This window comes from Xiphophorus hellerii, chromosome 13 (assembly GCF_003331165.1).
Source record: "Xiphophorus hellerii strain 12219 chromosome 13, Xiphophorus_hellerii-4.1, whole genome shotgun sequence".
Lineage (NCBI taxonomy): Eukaryota > Metazoa > Chordata > Actinopteri > Cyprinodontiformes > Poeciliidae > Xiphophorus > Xiphophorus hellerii.
In genome coordinates, this window is record NC_045684.1 from 311106 (window position 1) to 331963 (window position 20858).

Sequence of the window (20858 nt, forward strand, 5' to 3'; positions counted from 1 at the left end):
ATTCCTGCATACAAGCCCCTGCTGATCAGAACAAAACCTACAGTGAAGCAGGTGAGAGTGTGGACTGAGGGGGCCATGGAGGCACTTCAGGACTGTTTTGGGTGCTCCGACTGGGAGATGTTCAAGGCAGCAGCCACTTACAACGACCAGATCAACATCGATGAGTACGCCATGACTGTGTCAGCCTACATCAACAAGTGCACAGAGTACGTCAGCACCACTAAGAACATTATCACCCGGGCCAACCAACAACCCTGGATGACTAAGGAGGTACGGGAAATGCTAAAAGCACGGAACTCAGCCTTCAAGTCTGGCGACAAGGAGGCACTGAGGACAGCGAGAGCCAACTTGAACCGTGCTATCAGGTTAGCAAAGCGAACCCACAGTCGGAAAATACAGGAGTTCTTCCACGACACCAGCAACACCAGGAGTATGTGGCAAGGCATAAAGGCGATCACAGATTACAATCCATCCTCTCCCCCAGTGGGCGAAGTTGATGCTGACTTTCTAAATGGACTCAATAACTTCTTTGGGAGGTTCGAGGCACTGAACAGTACTCCGGCAAAGAAAACTGTTCCCCACCAGGAAGAGGAGGCACTCTGCCTGGACACAGCCGATGTGTTGAAGACTCTGAAAAGAGTCAACCCACGGAAGGCCCCAGGCCCCGACAACATACCTGGGCGGGTGTTCAGGGAATGCGCAGGTCAGCTGGCTGGTGTCCTAACAGACATTTTTAACACCTCACTGGACCAAGCCACAGTGCCAGCCTGTCTCAAAACTGCCTCCATCATTCCGGTGCCAAAGAAACCTCAAGTCACCTCTTTCAACGATTACCGGCCTGTGGCACTGACTCCCATCATGATGAAGTGCTTTGAAAGGCTGGTAAAAGAACACATCGTCTCCAGACTCCCCTCCACATTCGACCCGTTCCAGTTTGCCTACCGCCGAAACCGCTCCACTGAGGACGCCATCTCCTCCGCCCTACACCTGAGCCCGGCTCACCTGGAGGAGAAGAACACTCATGTGCGGATGTTGTTCCTGGACTTCAGCTCAGTGTTCAACACAATCATCCCACAGCATCTGGCAGGAAAACTGGGACACCTGGGCTTCAGCAACTGGCTGCTAGACTTCCTCACCGACAGACCTCAGTCAGTCCGGATCGGACAACACACCTCCGATGTCATCACCCTCAGCACAGGCTTCCCTCAGGGCTGCGTCCTGAGCCCTCTGCTGTTCACTCTGATGACACACGACTGCCCCCCCAGGTTCGCCACCAACCACATCGTGAAGTTCGCGGACGACACAACGGTGGTGGGCCTCATCAGAGACGACAACGACCTGGACTACAGAGAGGAGGTGGAGCAGCTGGTGGACTGGTGCAGAGACAACAGCCTGATCCTGAACGTTGACAAGACGAAGGAGATGATCGTCGACTTCAGGAAGAACCGGCCCAGCCACGCTCCACTGCTCATCAACAGCTCGGCTGTGGAGGTGGTCAGCAGCACTAAATTCCTGGGGGTGCACATCACAAACGACCTCACCTGGACTGTGAACACCACGTCTCTGGTCAAGAGGGCACAGAAACGCTTGTATTTCCTGCGGAGGATGAGAAGAGCACACCTGCCCCCGCCCATCCTCAAGACGTTCTACAGAAGCACCATAGAGAGCATTCTGACCAGCTGCCTCTCTGTGTGGTGTGGAGGCTGCAGCGCCTCCTACTGGAAGAACGTGAGGAGAGTGGTGCGGACAGCAGAGAGGATCATTGGGGCCCCCCTTCCCTCCATTCAGGACATTTCATCCCAGTGCTGCGTGTCCCGAGGCCGAAACATCGTCAGTGACCCCTCACACCCCCACCATGGACTGTTCTCCCTGCTGCCCTCTGGAAAGAGGTTCTGCAGCATCCGGTGCAGGTCCACCAGGTTCCGAAACAGCTTTTCCCCACTTGCCATCAGACTGCTGAACTCTTAACTGGACTGCACTCAAAATCTGGTCTCCACTTCATACCTTGCACATGTACAGAGCTAAATAACTTCTATTTTACTGTCAGTCCTGCACTTTATATTTTATATTTAGATTTTATATTGTATTTTATTTTATTCTGGAGTAACCTCACAACATTGGAACCTCAAAACATTGTCCTGAGCCGTATGCAACGAAATTTCGTTCTGTATACACCCTGTGCATGCAAAATGACAATAAAGTCAGTCTAAGTCTACTGGATCATTGCCATCATGCAGGAAATGCAAAGCAAATCTAGTCTCTATTTTCCCCAACAGGTAAAAAGTTTCTGTTTCTGCTGCTGACAGTCCTGGAGGGCTGAGCTGATCTGAGACTGTAGCTGTTAAACAGACCAGAGGAGAGAAGGTCAAAGGTCATGAAGTTATGAAATAAGCTAATTTGCTGCCATTTTACTAATGAAGCCCTAATAATATCTATTTAACCTCTAGAACAACCTGGCTGCAGACTGATTTATAGATCAGAAACTCAAAGGGGTTAAAACTATATAATAGTTTGATGTTAAACCTCTAGATCTAGAATTATAAGACTGGGATATCAAGGCAAAGAAAACTCAGTAGCTGCTGGTAGGGGCCATTCAGGGGCCTCCAGACATTCAGGGGCCTCCAGACACTCAGGGGCCTCCAGACATTCAGGGGCCTCCAGACACTCAGGGGCCTCCAGACACTCAGGGGCCTCCAGACATTCAGGGGCCTCCAGACACTCAGGGGCCTCCAGACACTCAGGGGCCTCCAGACATTCAGGGGCCTCCAGACACTCAGGGGCCTCCAGACATTCAGGGGCCTCCAGACACTCAGGGGCCTCCAGACACTCAGGGGCCTCCAGACATTCAGGGGCCTCCAGACACTCAGGGGCCTCCAGACACTCAGGGGCCTCCAGACATTCAGGGGCCTCCAGACACTCAGGGGCCTCCAGACACTCAGGGGCCCCTAGAAATGGTCTAATTGTAACACAGACCATAGATCTAAACCTGTAGCATCATTTATAGAGAATAACAATGTTATTACATTTTATTTAATGCATCAGCTGAGAAAAATAAATAGTACATTTAGGATTTAACTAGGACGTTTACTTTGTAAAAGTTTAAAGAATCATCTTGATAGTTTTTATTGTTGTGTTACCATGGCTACAATATGGTGTAATCTTTGTATTTGAATTGGGTTTGTTCACAAATACATCACAGCCAATAACCAATAATCAGTGATTGATTTTAAACCTGGTCTCCCTCTCACAGATTCACCTGATCGACATTTAAACATGTTAGTGATGCTGAGGTTCTTAGTAGGACGGGGGTTCTGGCTAAGGCCCCATATTACCTTGGGCCGGCCCTGGAGGAGCAGCTGCTATGATGAACATCTCTGGAATCCACCTGGAATCCACCTGGAATCTACCTGGAATCCCCCGGTGGCCCCTGTCAGTCCCCCGATGCTTTGGAGACATTTTGGTTCATTTCATTGTGGCATGTTTGGCTTTTTGCTGCGGTTCTGATTATTGCTACAATATTTTCTCTGATGTTTATTTCATGAACTCTAATTGGGCCGAATCTTCCTTTAACACTTGAGGTTCTGCAGTAACTTCTGTTTACAGCCCAGAACCTCCAGCGGCTTTAACCTGCCTGGTAGAAACGTTAAGGAGAAGCAGAGCGAACAGAGAGCAGGTGGTACCAGGTGGTACCGGGGCTTTGAGCTGCGTCGTGACTCGCGGTGACAGTCGGTACCGTGTCTTATATCAGGATGTCTGATATAAAGACAGATATTCTTTCTATCTGTCGGTGGTTCCGACCCAGACTGCCTGTAGTGAACCGGGCTTTTAGCAGAATGATGAAGTTAAAGTCAGAAGTTTCTCTGCAGCATTTCTGAGTTTAGGGGTGAGGCGGGTTTTTTCCCGCTATTCTGAGGACAATTACAAAAATATAAATAAACAGTTTTTGTAATGTCAACATCAGACCTACGTTTTTATTCACAAACCAGTGTATGAAAAAATATTCTTACCCATAATTTGATGGTTAGAGGCACAGATCCTCCTCCTCCTCAGCATGGACCCGGAGTGTTGTAATTGAGGCTAATCGTTGACCCACATCAGAATACACTTCAGGATACAGAGACTGTCAGTTAAATAACGTTTATTGTAAAAAGAGTTGGAATGTATCTTCTTTTCCCGGGGTATGGGACGGCTGGAGATCTGGATTCTGAGGACGGAGTAGATGAGAGGTGAGTAAGTTGTACTGAAGGTGAAAGAGAAATTAATGAGAAGATCTTACTAGTGAAATGGAAGTGATCCACCAGGGGAAGGTGCTGGTGCTGGAGCCTGGTTTCTAGGGTGAGTGCCGGGTCCAGATGGAGTTGGAACTGAAGCCAGGAGATCCAGGAAGAATGGGCGGCGATGATGGTTTGTTAGTTGTACTTCACTGGAGGGCGGACAGGTCGTAGCACAGACTTGAACAGTCAAGAGATTAGTCACCAATCGTAGGGATTTATGAACCAGGGGTTTCTTTATGAAGAATCTTGGAGGTGAACCGATAAAACTCATAAGGCACAAAGGTAACAGCTGCTGAGAACCTACAAGGAAAACACAAGGGAGGCTTGAGTTAAACACTTAGAAAACTCAGAGAGAGCACACACTGAGGGGCACAGAGCACAATGAACGGCAACACTCAGGCATCGAAGGACTGGTGACAGGCTTCTCTTAAACACTGGCTGATGACAGATAGGCTGCAGGTGTGACGGCGGAACACCTGAGACCGCCCTCTGGACAACACAGCCTCCTGGCGCCATCTAGTGGATAACTAGAGACAAGAAAAGCAGCCCCACAGAAACCAAAACTCCTGCTTCCCAACACAGAGTCTGAACAACATGGAGGCTCTGAGAGTCATTATTAGACTGAGGGCAGCCAGACTAGTTTATTTTTACTAAATTATTATATTTAGATAAATATTATTGCTGAGGGGCACAAACAGGCCTTCTGACATACAGATTAAAAATAAAAAATGTAAAAAAAAATTTTTTGAAAAAAAAAAACCTCAAAAAGGGCACTAGGGGCATTAAGGATAAAAGGGGCTCAAGCCCCCTTCGCCCCCCTCTGCACGTGCCTGTGGACGAGGGTCGGATACCCTGAGAGGCTGGACTGCCACTCTGGTCCGGTTTCTTAAATTGGGACACCAACCCAGTCTGCCCTTTCCTCTGTGTTGCCACAGTGGTCTCTGTGAAAAGATGAGGTCTATAAAGCGCGACAGCCTCACTTTGTTCAGATCCTTCATCATCTCAGCTCAGACAGCCTTTGCTCCAGACTGCAGGACCCACCGCTGTTGGACTTCTCTGCCTCACCAGACAGGTGATCTGTTTATCTGTGCTACCTGTAAATTCGTCCTGCTTTGTTTTAATGCTCACATCGATGCTACGTCACATACTGCTGACTCAGCAGATTTCTTATAAATTCATCCTACCTGGGGAAGTTTTGTTTCATGTGTTTTATTTCATCGCAGATTATGGTAAGTTTTATTTAGTTTATTTTATACCTGCTTTCATTAAGCTGCTGTTTTACTTTATATGACATCAGCTTGTAAATTTATTTATAAATGACTTTAGTTTGCCGTCTGCAAAGTCGTTACTACTGTTAAGTCATTGTTAATCAGGACAAAATACGTTGTTTTTTGGGCCATTTTGTCCCTATATTTTTAAAATATATTAAATTTTAGTTTAATTACACTCTTATTATTAAACTTTGCTAAATAGATGTGGGATTGAAGCTGTAATAGCTGTGTAATATTAGTGTATATTAATCATATCCTATCATTTCAGTGACCTGCTCAGTTTAGTGACACATTGTGGCTGCATTTAATAAAGTCTGTCATACAGCAGATTAATGCGCAAAAAGAGTTGCAGTGATCTGTAATAGTCTTTAATTTAATTCCAATAAAAACCTGTTTACTGTTTTATCCTTATAAACCTCTGTATCTAAAATATTTTAACAGGTAGGATATTCTAGTAAAGGATTAGTGCAAACATCTACAGCTTTTCATTTTAAACAGGTAGATATTCAGATGAAGGAAGTCATCTTCTTGTGGTTTCGCTCCGTCAAGCTGAAGGGCAATAAACAACCAGAATGAAGTTAATTATTAACAATATTTATTGTTACACAGATAAAAGGGTTTCCCGTTAACTTTATCCATTCGTTGTCAACCAGATAATGTTCAACCCGAATTTAAAAACCACTTCAGGTGGACAAACCTGCATAAACCACTGCAGACTTAAGATGCACTGGATTCACTGCAGAATGATCACATGCAACCGAGGATCGGACCGCCAGGGTCCCCTCCCTCTGCTGCCACCCATCCCACACTGCACCCGACCCCTTTGGCCCCTCCCACGGGTGGTGGGCCCATGGGAGGGGGGGCCCATGTTTCCTCTTCGGGCTGAGCCCGGCCGGGCTCCATGGGTAAAAGCCCGGCCACCAGACGCTCGCCATCGTGCCCCCCCTCCAGGCCTGGCTCCAGAGTGGGGCCCCGGTGACCCGCGTCCGGGCGAGGGAACACCAAGTCCAAAGTTTTCCTTCATCATTGGGGTGTGAAGCGGCCGGGATGGGGATCAGTGCCTCCAAATCCGAGGCCATGGTCTTGAGCCGGAAAAGGGTAGAGTGCCTTCTCCGGGTCAGGGGGGGTGTCCTGCCCCAAGTGGAGGAGTTTAAGTATCTCAGGATCTTGTTCACGAATGGGGGAAGAAGGGAGCGGGAGATCGACAGGCGGATTGGCGCAGCGTCTGCTGTCAAGCGGGCGCTGTACCGGTCCGTCGTGGTGAAGAGAGAGCTGAGCCAAAAAGCGAAGCTCTCGATTTACCGGTCGATCTACGTTCCCACCCTCATCTATGGTCATGAGCTTTGGGTCATGACCGAAAGAACGAGATCGCGGATACAAGCGGCCGAAATGGGTTTTCTCCGTAGGGTGGCTGGGCTCTCCCTTAGAGATAGGGTGAGAAGCTCAGTCATCCGGGAGGGACTCAGAGTAGAGCCGCTGCTCCTTCACATCGAGAGGAGCCAGTTGAGGTGGCTCGGGCATCTGGTCAGGATGCCTCCTGGACGCCTCCCTGGTGAGGTGTTCCGGGCACGTCCCACCGGGAGGAGGCCCCGGGGAAGACCCAGGACACGCTGGAGGGACTATGTCTCTCGGCTGGCCTGGGAACGCCTCGGGATTCCCCCGGAGGAGCTAGAAGAAGTGGCTGGGGAGAGGGAAGTCTGGGCCTCCCTTCTGAAGCTGCTACCCCCGCGACCCGACCTCGGATAAGCGGAAGAAGATGGATGGATGGATGGATGGATGATCACATGCAATCCAAACTCAAGATCACACCAACAGGATCGGCTCAGATATTTAAGATTAACAGCCACATGAAACCTGAGTATTCAGGAAAATAATAACAAAACAATAAATGTTAGGTTGTCAGTCTGACGTCACAAACACTGAGGAGACAAACAACCCAAACTGGACGCACTAACAAGAAAACCAAACTCTAAAAGGAAGCAGTGATAAAACAAACAGACAAAAATTACTAAATGCTTATTAAATCATTTTAATCGAGTCGATCTAAAACATTAAAACACTGAATACCTGCATCGCATAAACCAGACCTCTAAAGTTAAACTAGATGTAATAAATCTGGTGCAGCCCTACCAAAAAAAAAACAAAAAAACAATATAAAAACAAAAACATACAATTCATTCTGATTAATAGAGACTAACGTATCAACCTACCTGCAGCGTCACGCCCAGGTGACGCTGCTCTGCCACCGGAACGTCATTAATAAAGCAGCTTTGTATAAAAACACACATCAGCACAAACTAATTAAGAGAATCGATTTAAAACAGTTTTCCTCCAAACCCACAACCAGCAAACAGCGTGGCCCCGACACACACCTGGTCTCACACACAGGAAATGAACACCTGGCCTCCAGCTTCCAGCTTCCCTTTTATGGAGGCTCAGGCTGTGGCGAGAGCGCCACCTGGTGGAGCCGCCTGTTACATTACTTCTAAGCTTCCACTTCCTGTCACTCAAATAATGTTATCCAATATATTTAACATTAACAACCTGCTATAGTTTTAGTTTGCCAACATGACGGTAGCACAGACAGATAGACTTAGCCATCTATCCGTGCTACGGTAGGAAAATCTGACGAGGTAGCACAGACTGTCAGTACACTGGAACAAAGATCCAGGCCATGGAAAGCTTTCCCCTGAAACAACCAAGTGTGGGGAGTCTACAGGAGCATCTGTGGAGAGAACGGGCTGGAGATCCCCCAGTCCAACTGGGAGACACCACTGGGAGTGATGGAGAAGGGCTGGGCCAAGATCCTGAGGGACTTTAAGATCCAGACACATAGCAGGCGACGGCTCAGCAGCAGTGATAGACGTAGCAATCCTGAACGACAGCAACGAGAAGACGGAACCAAAACGCTGGAGAAATACCAAGGGCTCAAAGTGGAGAGAGAAGATGCTGAGGGCCGAGTCGATGGTTCCAGTGTTTCCAGTTGTTCCAGTGTTCCCAGTGGTTCCAGTGTTCCCAGTTGTTACAGTGTTCCCAGTGTTTCCAGTTGTTCGAGTGTTCCCAGTGGTTCCAGTGTCCCCAGTTGTTACAGTGGTTCCCAGTGTTCCCAGTTGTTACAGTGTTCCCAGTGTTCCCAGTTTTCCCAGTGGTTCCAGTGTTCCCAGTTGTTACAGTGGTTCCCAGTGTTCCCAGTGTTCCCAGTGGTCATTGCTTGGAGATGTAACCTCCAAACTGGAGCAGTGTCTGCAGCAGATTCCAGGCAAACCTCTGATATCTGCAGCTCAGAGTTACTGAGCAGAACCATCATGTCTCTGGCAGAGGAACCGGCCCAGGTTGGACCGTCTTGGGCAGGAAGGTTTATTTTAACAGGTTCAGCTCAACGTTTAACCAAAACCAACCTGGACTTACAGAAGCTGGCGGGCCTGGTCCTGGTTCTGGTCCTGTTTAAAGCCACCAAGCTCTCCTCTGGTTCATTCAGACTCTTTCCTCTGAAGCTCAGTCACATTTTTTCTGCTCCATGAAATGTATTGCTGTGTTAAAAGGTCACCACTAGATGGCGCTGTTGTGCTGTTAAAACAGACATGTTCTGTTTAGCATCTCCTGAAAACTTCTCTGTTCTTATTTTTAAGAACAGAGAAGTTTATGTACAACATGTCATTTACATATCTTGTTGATGAATGTAGATTTTGATGCATTTATTTCAGTTAGTGGAGAGGAGAACCACATCAGACGGTCATCCATCCACTGTCCAGATTATCTCTGCTGGCCACACTGATGCTTGTCTCCAGGTAGACTGTGGTCAGGTACGAGGCACACACTCACACCGAGTAACGCAGAGATGTGTCTGGGTGAAGCTGGAGTACCCAGAGCGAGCGCATGGATGCACAGAGAGAACAGGCAGGGATTCAAACCCAGAACCTTCTAGCTCTAGCTGTGCCACATGTTGTTTAGATTGGATGTTTTTCATTATATGCTGACATGAAGAACCACAGAACGGTTTCCATCATGATCTGGGTTTAGCTGGTGTGGAATAAAATAATTATTTACAGTGTGTTTACTTTTATTAGAAGTTTATTTAATATTAATCTTACAATGTTTAATCATTTATTATGTCTCACTCAGTCTTACAGAGTCATTGTTTCTCTTTTTAGCCTTCACAGTTTGTCTCAGTGTGTCTTAGCAACAGGCGATAAGTAAATAGTTTTCATACCTTGCGGAGGGACAAGACCAGACCGACGGCGGAGCGATTATTATTAGACACAGAATATTCTGTCTGAAACCCATTTTTAACTGAAAGTTGCATTTTTCTCTGTGTGTGTATTAATCTGATTAGCTCCTTGGGAATGTTGGTGGCGACACTCTGTCTGCGGGAGAAGGACAGTAAACAGTTTATGTAGAGAGGTGATTCCTTTGTCTAGTTAGATCTCTTCTGAGTTCTCCATCTGTGCAGATGTGAAATAAAGCTGTGTTTTGTTCTTTCTCTTTAACAAGGTTTGGACTTTGTTCATTTTTCTCGCTCCACACTGGAATCAACTCTGATGCTGAGTGAAGATGTAATATTACCATAATGTCATCACCTTCCTCATATAATGGCCTAAATCTCTTTTGGTAATAAAGACTTTGGCCATTATATTAGGAAAGCGATGATCGTTTTTCTTAATGTTTCCACAAAGTGAAACCAGGAAGAGCAGAGCTGCACAAAGCAAATAAAAAAGTTACTGTTTAGTGTTTCTACAAACCCTGATTGGCCAGCAGAGCACAAACTGGATGAACTGGTTCTGAATGGGCTGGGGCTTTATTATGAGAAAACTAGCCGGCTCCTCTGGTTCTGTTCTACTGACTCAGTCATGGGAACTGATAGTTCATTCAGAAACTGTTCAAACTGGGATATAAAATGATCTTTTTAGGTTGTTCTGGTTTCTGATTGACAGGAAGATGAAGACGTTGCTGTTGTTTGGGATTCTTCTGCACGGTAAGATCATCTTCCTCTCATCATCATCATCATCACTTCAGTCTCTGCATTTCCTTCTGCTCAACTCAAACACAGGAAATATTCTGTGGATCCAAGCAGCACATTTGACTAGCAGGAGAAAATCCTTGGTGTTTCCCACTTCAGATGATTTATTATGGTTTTTGTAGAGCTTGTAGATGACATGATGGTATCTGGACTGGGCTGCTCTGTGCCGCCATGTAAAGAGGGCAGCAATGCCATGACTGTGTGACTGACTAAATGTCTGTCTGGGATCCCATCCCCACCAGTACAATGACATGCTTCCCCAATAACAAAACTTAGACCTGGGATCTGCTAAACAAGAAAAAAATAGATTAACAGAATATGACAGAAATGGCCTTCAGGGAGTGAAACAGGTAATTATTAATAAGCATAAAAATCAGTTTAAAGTGAAGGTTAGAGACAGACAGGAGGCATAAAGCAGAAAAATGAAGAATGGCCAGGGTTGAAGGTCACAGGCTTCAAACAGACCCATGACCTTTCTGTCACATATTTTAATTTCCACCTCCACCATGGAGCGTTTTCCTCCTCTTCCCTCAGTGTGCATCTAGAAGTCAGGTGAAGACGCAGCTGGAGGGACTGAACTGGAAAGCTATCTGCCTCTACAGCAACTCTTTAAAGGGCCAGTGTCATGTAAAATCCACTTTTCTGATCTATCCATCATGTTTTCAAGTTTTTCCCTCATCAAAACCAAACCTGCAGTGTTGTTTTTATTCTTTCATGTTTGAGAAATCCTTTAATCTCTATGGCAACCATTCAGCTGCTAAACTCCTGGGTGGACCTAGCCCCGCCTTCAAGGCGCAATTCCTCCCCCACTGAGCTCCTTCAGACTAGCCAGCAGCAATTAGCAAACAGCTGCTGAGCTCATCATAGGAGCTGCTGCTCAGAGCGACACTGGTAAAAACGCTAGAGGGTTAAAGAGGAGCCACGTTGGGACGACTTCCTGGAGGCGGAAAGAGCAGGAGCTTCTTAAAGAGACAGAGGCCCAATTTGAAGGAGTTGAATTAGGAAGTTATACTTTTTTTATGTCATGTTTGATATACAGAACATTTTCATGACAACTGAATGTAACAGTTACTGGAAAACAAAAAATACTGTCTCTTTAAAGAAACATGTATAATTTTAGGTCAGGTGAATAATTAAAACTTGTAGTTCTAGAACCTTTCAGTCAGTTCACTAATGAACACATTTAGTGTCAATGCCATGTAGATCAAGAACCAAACCAACACCAAACTGGTGGTGTTTTGTGTCTGTTTGTGTGTTCTTACAGTTTCCCAGCATGCTCTAGGTGGAGTGGTTGAGGTGAATGAAGGGGCGGAGTCTGTGCTGCTACGCTGTCAGGGCTCTTATGCGGTACCTGAGGTAAACCCCTCAGTTTTATGGTCAAGAAATGATCTCAACCCCAAAGTTATCCACCTACGAAGAGAACAAGGTGATGATCATAAAGACCAAAACCAGGTTTACAGACGACGGACCTCAATGCACCTTGACGCTCTGCAAACTGGAGACTTTGACCTGACTCTGAGAAAACCTCAGCTGGCTGACAGTGGAAACTACACCTGCAGCATCTCTGATGGAAGAGCAGAGCTGAAGCTGGCTCAAGTTCAGCTGGAGGTCAAAGGTTAGTAAAGAAAATAAGAGTTGAAAAGATTTCACAAAAGCCCTTTTAGTCTTTATTGAGCAGATAGAGCAGTTGAACAGCCACAACTGCTTTGGAGATGAGGATGTGCTGTTAAGTCAGTAACGAACATCAACAACAAAGAAACCGTCAGCACCAGCTGCACACATCCACTCACTGAGATATGTTCATCTGCAGGTTTAACGAGCTGAAAAACTCAACACTAGGTGGCACTCTAACTCTCTTCAGGCTCATAAACAGCGATCAGCCCAATTTAGCATCATGAAATATTAAAGTCCATCAACAAGCATGAGTCTTTATAACAGTAAAAGTGTGTGACTGTTTCATACTGCGTGACAAATGGTTCCAGGTTGTTGTTTTGTCCCATTCTTGCAAACATGTTGGGAACGGGTCAGAACTTCCCGGAGCTGTACCCTCCTCTTCCTCAGCTTGGGGTCAGTGATGGAGGTTTTCCATCACAACAATGGCTGTCCCTGGAGCGGATGTGGTCCTGAAGGCAACAGGCGTTGTCTGCTGGACTTTTCTGCACCACAGAAGAGATGAGCCAAGCCCAGACCATGAGCCAGCCTACCATCAGAGTCTGGCTTCAGGTGACTGAGGTTGCTGCTCCTTTTCCACCAAACATCTGGAGAAAGGATCCATCGGATCCATGTTCCCTCCAGGTGAAGGTCCATCCCAGGGAAGCTGCGTCCTCTCAGAAGAACATCTGGTCCTTCTCTGCTCAATAAAGTCTGGGATCGTAGATCTGGATGACGGTTTTCCAGAGTGATGCAATCAGGTTCTACCAGCTGATGATGATTCTTGAAGCAGAGCCCTCTGAGGGGTCAAAGGTTACATTCTGCTGCCTGAAATTCCTCCAGATCCACTCAAAGCTTTCATGATGTTCTTCCTATCAAACTTTACGTTCATCAGTTGGCTAAAGCCATGTATGCTAGGGACCGCAGTGTGTAAGTCCACTGGTCTCTGGGTGAGAGGCGGCGTCCGCCCTGGACGGGTCTTCAGTCCGTCACAGGACAGACGGACACAAATTTGCACACACTCATAGCTGAGGGTTGCTTACAGAGACCAATTAACAGTCATTGGATTTATGATCCTCTGAAAACCTTTGATCACCAGAGCCTTTCAGGGACAGTCCTCAGGACCAAATCAGAGTGAGAATCGGTTGTTTTAAGTTGAGTGTCAACATTTAAAGTTGATGTACGTGATTTTTGCAGTGCTGGTTATGCAACGTTTTGTTTCTCTTTCAGTCAGCCTCATAGAGGTGAAGGTGAATGAAAAGGCGGAGTCTGTTATCCTGCCCTGTAAAACCAAAGCTGGCCTAAAGGAGAACACAGTGGTGGAGTGGATCCGTTCTGATCCAGATTTTAGGATTGTTCATGTGAGTTCCAACACAAGTGAATGCAACACCAATCAGGATGGCCTTTACCGCGGCCGTACAGAGATGAACGCTGACCTGCTGAGGACTGGTGACCTCAGCCTGACCCTGAAGTTCCCCACAGAGAGGGACAGCGGAAGCTACATCTGCACCATCTACAGAGATGAGGACATCTTGAGGCAGACAGTGGTACTGCACCATGTCACAGAAGGTCAGAGCTTTTCACACAGAGAAAGGGACATTGGATGTTCCTTTACTGGTGGGTAATGGGCTGGTGTTAAGACCCAGCTCTGGGAAATGGTTAGACTCACCTATAGTATGCTAGCTTGGCTATTGTCTTCCTGTGAAACTGCTCAAAACAAATTCTCACTTCCAGCTCAGTCTGGGTTTTCTCCCCTTGTCTTGGATTGCCTCTGGATTACAAACCAATAAAAAATACCTTAATGCAGAAATGTTGAAGGGTCTCCAAGGCTAGGTCCATGGCTAGCTCCAAGGCTAGCTCCACAGCTAGCTCCAAGGCTAGCTCCAAGGCTAGCTCCACGGCTAGTGAGCTGGTACTGTTTCTTACTCTGCAGTTGTGGAGTCACAATGTCTGGATCATGAGCGCCCCCTGCCATGAGGCCAGAGAACTGCCTGCCTCACCTCGAATCTGTTCTCTGGTTTCTGATCGCTGCTCAGCACAGAAACACGTTACACACACAGTTGGTGACAACAAACACTGAACATTATATATATAAGCTAAATTATGGAAAATCAGTTCATACATTAAATGTTTTCTAGTCATTTTATTGGCGACGTTCAGACAGGAACATGCTCCCATAGAACAGCAGCCAGTGCAGTTAGAGAGAGGTTGCGCAATCGAAGGAGAGGCTCGGCTGCTGCTGCCTCACCTGCTGCGCCTCCGAGGTTTTGAATGGGAAAATGCAAAAATTCCGTGATTTTGAAGAAAAAATAATCAGAATTGGTTAAACTAAATGAAAAATAAATACTTTATATTACAAACCACAGGGTGAAAATAGCAATATAAATGATCATAATGTTCTTCATTAATTATAATGTTGATGTTTCTACAGAGCCGTCTCCAACAGACGTCTCAGGTCTCTTCATATCTGTGGTTCTTGTGTTGGTGGTTGTGGGAGGATGCATCTATTGGTGTTATTTCTATCCTAAATCTGGTGAGTTTGAAGCTGCCTGGTGGTAAACCTGCTCTGTTGCTTCTTATGGGGGTTGAGCAATATTAGGATACTTGGTTTTATTTGATCATGTTTTGTTTCTCACAGACTAAATCTAGATCAAAACATGAAGAGAATTTATCTGCCTTGTCATCTGCACAGCTCTGGAGGGAAAAATTATTTCAATAACAATCTTATGTTTTGATTAGTTTCTGTTTGGCTACTTTAAAGTGATAATATCTGTTGTAGGTTGAAAATGTCAGAAAAAGACCAGATGTGACACAAACTGCTGCATTGCTACCGATCTCAGTGGTTCTTAAATCTAAAGTCAGCTCTGCTGTTGGTCGTTTTCTGAAGCCATCTCATTCTAATTTGGATTCTTCAACTATTTTCATCTCTTTTGGTAACTGATGGAAAATAACCCATGGATTTCCTAATGGCGATAAACAGGAAGGACAAGTGGCTCCTACCTCTAAATAGATCTTTATTCCACACTGGGAATAAAGCAGGAAACCCGACCTCATTCCTCAAATAAATGACGTCAGATTGGACCTCATTTATCTGAGGTCCAATCTGTCTGGTATTTCTGTACTTTTCGACATCTTTTGTGATGCCACAAGGTTAATTTCTCAGATTCCACTCGTGTGTTTGAGGAGGAAAAATAAAAACTTCCACTGCGCCCCGATGTAAAGATGCAAAACAAAAATTTATTCCACAGTTTTTTGCGTTATCCTTTACAATTGAAGATGTGGCTCTGTCTGTCTATCTACCCTTGACAGAAACAGATAGATAGCAGGAGGGAGTTCTCCAGCACACAGCTCATCTGCACGAATCGCAAAGTGGCCAATTAAACGATAAAACAAACAAACTTCTAACAAAACACTTATTCACAATAAAACATTATGAAATTACCTACATGTAACATAATAATTCTACCTAAACCTCAACTACAAATCCACATATTAAATTACTAATTAAACAAATAAGTTTTAACAATAACTAAATATTTTAGACATTAACTTGGCTTCCATATGTAACGATGTGGTTTGTTGTCTCAGTTCACCAGGTGAAGGTGGAATCAGGATCAGAGTCTGTCCTGCTGCGCTGCTGGTTTCCATTTCCACTGATTCCAGGGTTTAGAGTGGAGTGGACAGACAGCCGTGGAAAGAAAGTCTATGTTTATCCCAAAGGTCTGGATTCTTCTAATTACCAAGAAAAGGCTTATGAAGGAAGGATGGAAATGAATAAAGACTTGATGAAGTTTGGGGTCTTCAGTCTGACAATAAGAAACCCCCTAGAGAGAGACGGAAACACCTACACCTGCACCGTCTACAGCAGGAAGGGAAAGGATCTGAAGAAGAAACAGGTGATGCTTAATGTCAAAGGTCAGTGCTGAAGCTGTAAGTCTAACATCATATTCTAGTTTCCTGAAAGTATTTAGAAAATGGTTATCCTTTATTGTCTCACACCAGGGATGTTTTTGTGCAATAGCAGCAAAGTGGCAGGCAATAAACGCAAGTAGATTCATACAAAGATTATAAAGTCCAAAGAGTATAAACTCACAGAGCTGGCCTTCCTGATGAGCTGATCTAACCGCTTCCTCTTAGAGAAACTGCTGCTGGTAGTTCATGCCACCACAGAAGCAAAGGTTTTCAAAGCGCCCCCTGCAGTCCAAAAGGCATCAGCCTCCTCAGCAGGTAGAGTCTGCGCTGGCCCTCCCTGTGAAGTGCATCAGAATTTTGAGTCCACTGCAGTTTATTGTTTTAGTTTTTTTAAGGATTTTTTTGGGCCCTGATGGGCTTTATTTCACGATGAGTTGACAAGAGAGAGACGCTCTGTACATGGGTGGGACTGTCCAGCGCCACCACCGCGTCCAGGAAGGTCCACTCCCTGACGGTTGACCAGTGTTGGTGTGGTTGTTCTCCAGCAGCTCCTTGGTGTTCCCTGCATTAATCAGAAGCTGCTCCTCCACTGTCAGTAGTCTAAGATTGACCTTTTATAGTGAAGCTGATGATGGTCTTTGTTGTCTCCTTAGTCCTGCAGGTGGAGGTGGATTCTGGAGCAGAATCTGTTCAGCTTCCCTTTAAAGCCACAGCTGACCTTCCTGAAAAAGCTAAGGTGGAGTGGAGGGACCAAAATAACTGGACCGTCCATGTGTTTCAGAATGGTTCTGATCATCTTCATCAGCAAAACTGGTATTATAAGGGAAGAACAGAAATGAAGAAAAATGCTGTGAAAGACAAAGACCTCAGCCTGACAGTGAAACATCTGACAGAATCTGACGTCTACGCCTGCACCGTCTACGACGAGGAGGGAGAAATCCTCCTGAGGAAGGAGGTTCATCTACATGTCAAAGGTCAGTGGTGGAAACACGGGTCAGCTGCAATCAGGTCAAAGGTTAGATAAAACAATTAAACATCAGTTTAACGTGCATCTTAAACTGGGTCAGTGCTCAGTTTCTTACATTTTTGTGATCACAAGCAAACTGCAAAATGTTATAATTGTACTATAATCAGAGAAGCTATTTTGAAATTTGCTGCATCTGATGTCTGTATGTAATTCTTTTGCTTTTTTTCCTCAGTTTTTGAGATGGAGGTGGAGCCAGGGGTGGAGTCTGTCCAGCTGCCGTTTCAAACCCCACAAAGGTTAAACTGTGAGGAGATTGAAGTGGAGTGGACGAACAGCAATGGCAGAAAGGTCCATAAATACTGTAGCTCAGACCAGCATGAAGATTGGTTCAGCTCCTACGCATGCCGAACAGAATTAAATGAAGACCTGGTGAAAACTGGAGACTTCAGTCTGACGTTGAAATACCCAACAGACTGGGACACCGACACCTACACCTGCAAAGTCTACGGAGCGGAGGGAACCATCCTGGTGAAGAAACGCGTGGCACTACATGTCAAAGGTTTGAATCTGGTGTCCATCCATCAATTAATGACAACATTTAGTGTGAAGTGCTTTGGGGTCGTGTAGACTTGATAAAACCTTATGCAATGTGGTGTGAAGCTGTATTATTGTACAATCACTTCACTCTTCAGCACACATACAAAATTGAAGTTTTTTTCTGTGTGTGATGTATCAATTTGCAAAATTAAAATTTCATGACTTACTATAAAAAATGTTGTTAGTTGCATCCCTGAAGCTTTTAAATATAAAACAACTAGTGTCTAAATGTAAGTGATATGTTGAAATTTGTTGGAATCTTACTGGACTCCAATCCTGCTCTTCATATGAAAAAATAGTAAAATACCACTAAAGAATTTCAGTTTTCTGCTTTAAAGCACCTGAGTGACAGATCATTTTGCTCATGTAACTCCTGACGTTACATGAGCGTCAGGAGTTACGCTCCTACGTTCTACGTTCTACGTTCTTTACTGACATCCTGACTTACATCAGCAGTCCACCTTCATCTGATCTGTTGATCTGATCCAGAGTTTTCCCCAGAAAACTAGCTACACTGGTTTGAAAGTGTAAAATATTACTGGGTAATTATGTTACTAGGAGACAATAGTTGGACACAACTATAGAGTCTCAACAAATAAAAGTCAAATAAATCTACGTTCTTTTGCACTTATGTGAAATCCCCACTAATCAGCCAGTGGATCTAAAATCATGATGTCATGCTGATCACATTTAGAACTGGCACATGGCATAAGGATCTTATCAATCAACATTAAATTTAGTAAAAACATCATGAAATTTTAACATTTTGTTATGTCTGCTGTATTAAAACAGAATAAACAGAATCTTGTGATTTTCTCACATTATTAAACTTAACCACATTAGTAAAATACAACAGAACACAAACCTTTTAGGTTTCTGAATAGACAAATAAAAAATGAAGAGTAAAATATGTCAAACACGTAATTCCTCATGAACAGAGAGAGATTCATACAGAAGTCAAATCTGGTTGCTGTGGTGGTTCAGAGGTCAGCTGGAACATCAGAACATTCATATGTTGGAACAAACTGTGTTAATGTAACTGGATTATTAGAATTAAACCAGAATTAAAGAAGAATAATTATTATATTCATAGATCTGTTTTTTAATTTGGAGGCCACAGATGTTCAGCTTCAAACCTTCACCACTTCTTCCTCCCCAGAAACGTTGGAGTCATTGTTGTTTCCTGAACTTTAAGGATCAATAAATGATAAATATGTCTGCAGTCCTTCAGTGGAACCAGCTCCCTCTTCTTCATCACTCCATCTGCATTCTTCCTCTGAAACTGCAGATAGATTCCTCAAATCTTCACTGAAATCCTTAAACTTTCTCCACTCCTTTTTCAGAATCTGGTGTAAGACCTGCATCTTCTACGGTTGGGGCAAACTATCCCAAAGACATTAAAATCAGCGATGCTGATTGGTGAATTGTGTACTATTTTCCCCTAGCAACCAGACCTCATTGGCTAATTAGCTCCACTACTGGGTTGCTGTCACCCAGAATTGGAGTCTGTCAGGGAAATTTACTGCTGAATGAGAGTCAGATGGTGGAAATGCTGACAGCAATTTAGATTACATTTAGGCACACTGCCAGAGAAAACTGGCTTTGACTGTACAATTTTTAAATAATCATTCTTTATAGATTATTCTTAGGTTTTTTTTCTCCCTCCACACCTGGGAGAGCAGCGCCCCCTATGGACCAGCCGCCACTGTCTCGCATAAGGAAACTTTTTGATCTCTCGTTTCAGAGCATCAGGTGGAGGTGCAGGACAGGAACGTCCAGCTTCCCTTCAGGACGACGCCTGAGCTGCTGGAAGACTGCAGAGTGGAGTGGCTGCAGGTTGAACCCAAATACAGAGTCGTTCATGTGTGGGAGAATGGATCTGACCAACCCGGAGGACAAACACAGACATTTAGGGAAAAAACCAACATGAAAGAAAACCTGATTAATACCGGAGACCTCAGTCTGACCCTGGAAGACTTCATAGAGGACGATTCAGGGAAATATAAATGTACAATTTATGGAAAGCATGGAAGGATCCTGCAAGAGAAAACTGTTCAAGTTCTAATGAAAGGTGAATTTCATTAGAATTCACCTTTCTTGCAGGTGAATTCTAAACTGGGACAAATTAATAAATTTGTCCCAGTTTGTTTATCGGTCCTCTGTCTCCACTGCAGGGACAGTTCAGGTCCAGAACCAACCCGAGGACATCAGGACCAGAGGCAGCTCCTTTGACCCGACTCCTCTCATGGCTGACCAGTCAGTCTCATGACCCAACCTGGGAGGAATGTCTGCTACAATGGACACTGGCCACTTCCAGCCTTTAAAAACTGCTGTGGCCAAAAAGCATTTTTCTACGTCTAAAGCAGAGGGGTCCAAAGTGGGTCCCTGAGGGCCGGCGTCCTGCATGTTTTAGTCTCTCCCTGGTTTAACGCACCTGGAGCCAATGATGGACCATTAGAGGCCAAAGAAGAACATGGACCTGCTGAGAAGCTTGTTGGTACCAGGGAGAGAATAAAACATGCAGGATGTCGGCCCTCAGGGACCCACTTTGGGCTCCCCTGGTGTAAACGCTGGTTTTCTTCTATTTTGTAAATTGATATGTCTGTGTATCTGCAGTGTATATAAATGATGGATATCTGTGTGTTTTTCGTGTTCCTATCAGGAAGCTACTGTGAAACAGCATTTATGCTGAGTCAGGCCTGATTTGTTAAAACCTTTTTCTGCTTAAAAACATTTAATACATAAATTATTGATCCTTCCTGTAATGTGACGTGAGATCAGAGAAGGTTCTGATGGATGAAGGATGGACTCTTCATCCACTGAGTTTTTCATACTTCACTCTTCCTGGTAAAGGAAGCAGCAGAGCAGAGGAGTGTAAAAATGACTCTAGACTTTAAAATTAGTCTGTAAATATCTGAGAGTCACCTGATATATCTGCATCAGATTGAAGTGACACTTTGTATTTCTACATCTGGAATATAATGTATTAAAATGTTATAGAACTGGAGTCAGAATAACAAAAAGAAGCAGAAATAATTTAACTGGATGAGCAACATAGAGCTGTGTAAGGTGAACTGTATGGGGGATTTTTCTGCCATAATCCAATAGCAAACATTTTCAGTCTGAAAGCAGGACTTCATGTCTTTCTTCTCAAAACTTGTAACCAATGC

At 44.8% G+C, this 20858-nt stretch overlaps 1 protein-coding gene and 2 long non-coding RNA genes across 3 annotated transcripts; 1 reads left to right on the forward strand and 2 right to left on the reverse strand.

Annotated features, from left to right (window-relative positions):
• Positions 1–4121: 4121 nt before the first annotated feature.
• On the reverse strand, positions 4122–4854 carry LOC116731927 (uncharacterized). The gene is made up of 2 exons (XR_004341666.1): positions 4277–4854; positions 4122–4204 (listed from the first exon to the last, which is right to left on the reverse strand). It is a non-coding gene; the product is annotated as an uncharacterized LOC116731927 (long non-coding RNA).
• Positions 4855–9573: 4719 nt separating this feature from the next.
• On the reverse strand, positions 9574–12593 carry LOC116731985 (uncharacterized). Its single transcript, XR_004341677.1, has 3 exons — positions 12584–12593; positions 10554–10559; positions 9574–9697 (listed from the first exon to the last, which is right to left on the reverse strand). It is a non-coding gene; the product is annotated as an uncharacterized LOC116731985 (long non-coding RNA).
• LOC116731984 (uncharacterized) lies at positions 10354–20816 on the forward strand. Its single transcript, XM_032581933.1, has 9 exons — positions 10354–10517; positions 11827–12177; positions 13443–13781; positions 14644–14745; positions 15801–16127; positions 16778–17098; positions 17324–17650; positions 19433–19759; positions 19863–20816. The coding sequence occupies exons 1-9, from the start codon at positions 10481–10483 to the stop codon at positions 19955–19957; spliced, it is 2226 nt and encodes a 741-aa protein (XP_032437824.1). The 5' UTR covers positions 10354–10480; the 3' UTR covers positions 19958–20816.
• The last annotated feature ends 42 nt before the right edge of the window (positions 20817–20858 follow it).

Excerpts from the sequence above, each read along its gene's own strand:
- LOC116731984 (XM_032581933.1), top strand. The coding sequence starts at position 10,481 with ATGAAGACGTTGCTGTTGTTTGGGATTCTTCTGCACG. Across the intron at positions 14,746-15,800 it reads TTATTTCTATCCTAAATCTG|TTCACCAGGTGAAGGTGGAA; the intron begins GTGAGTTTGAAG and ends TTGTTGTCTCAG. Across the intron at positions 17,099-17,323 it reads GGTTCATCTACATGTCAAAG|TTTTTGAGATGGAGGTGGAG; the intron begins GTCAGTGGTGGA and ends TTTTTTCCTCAG.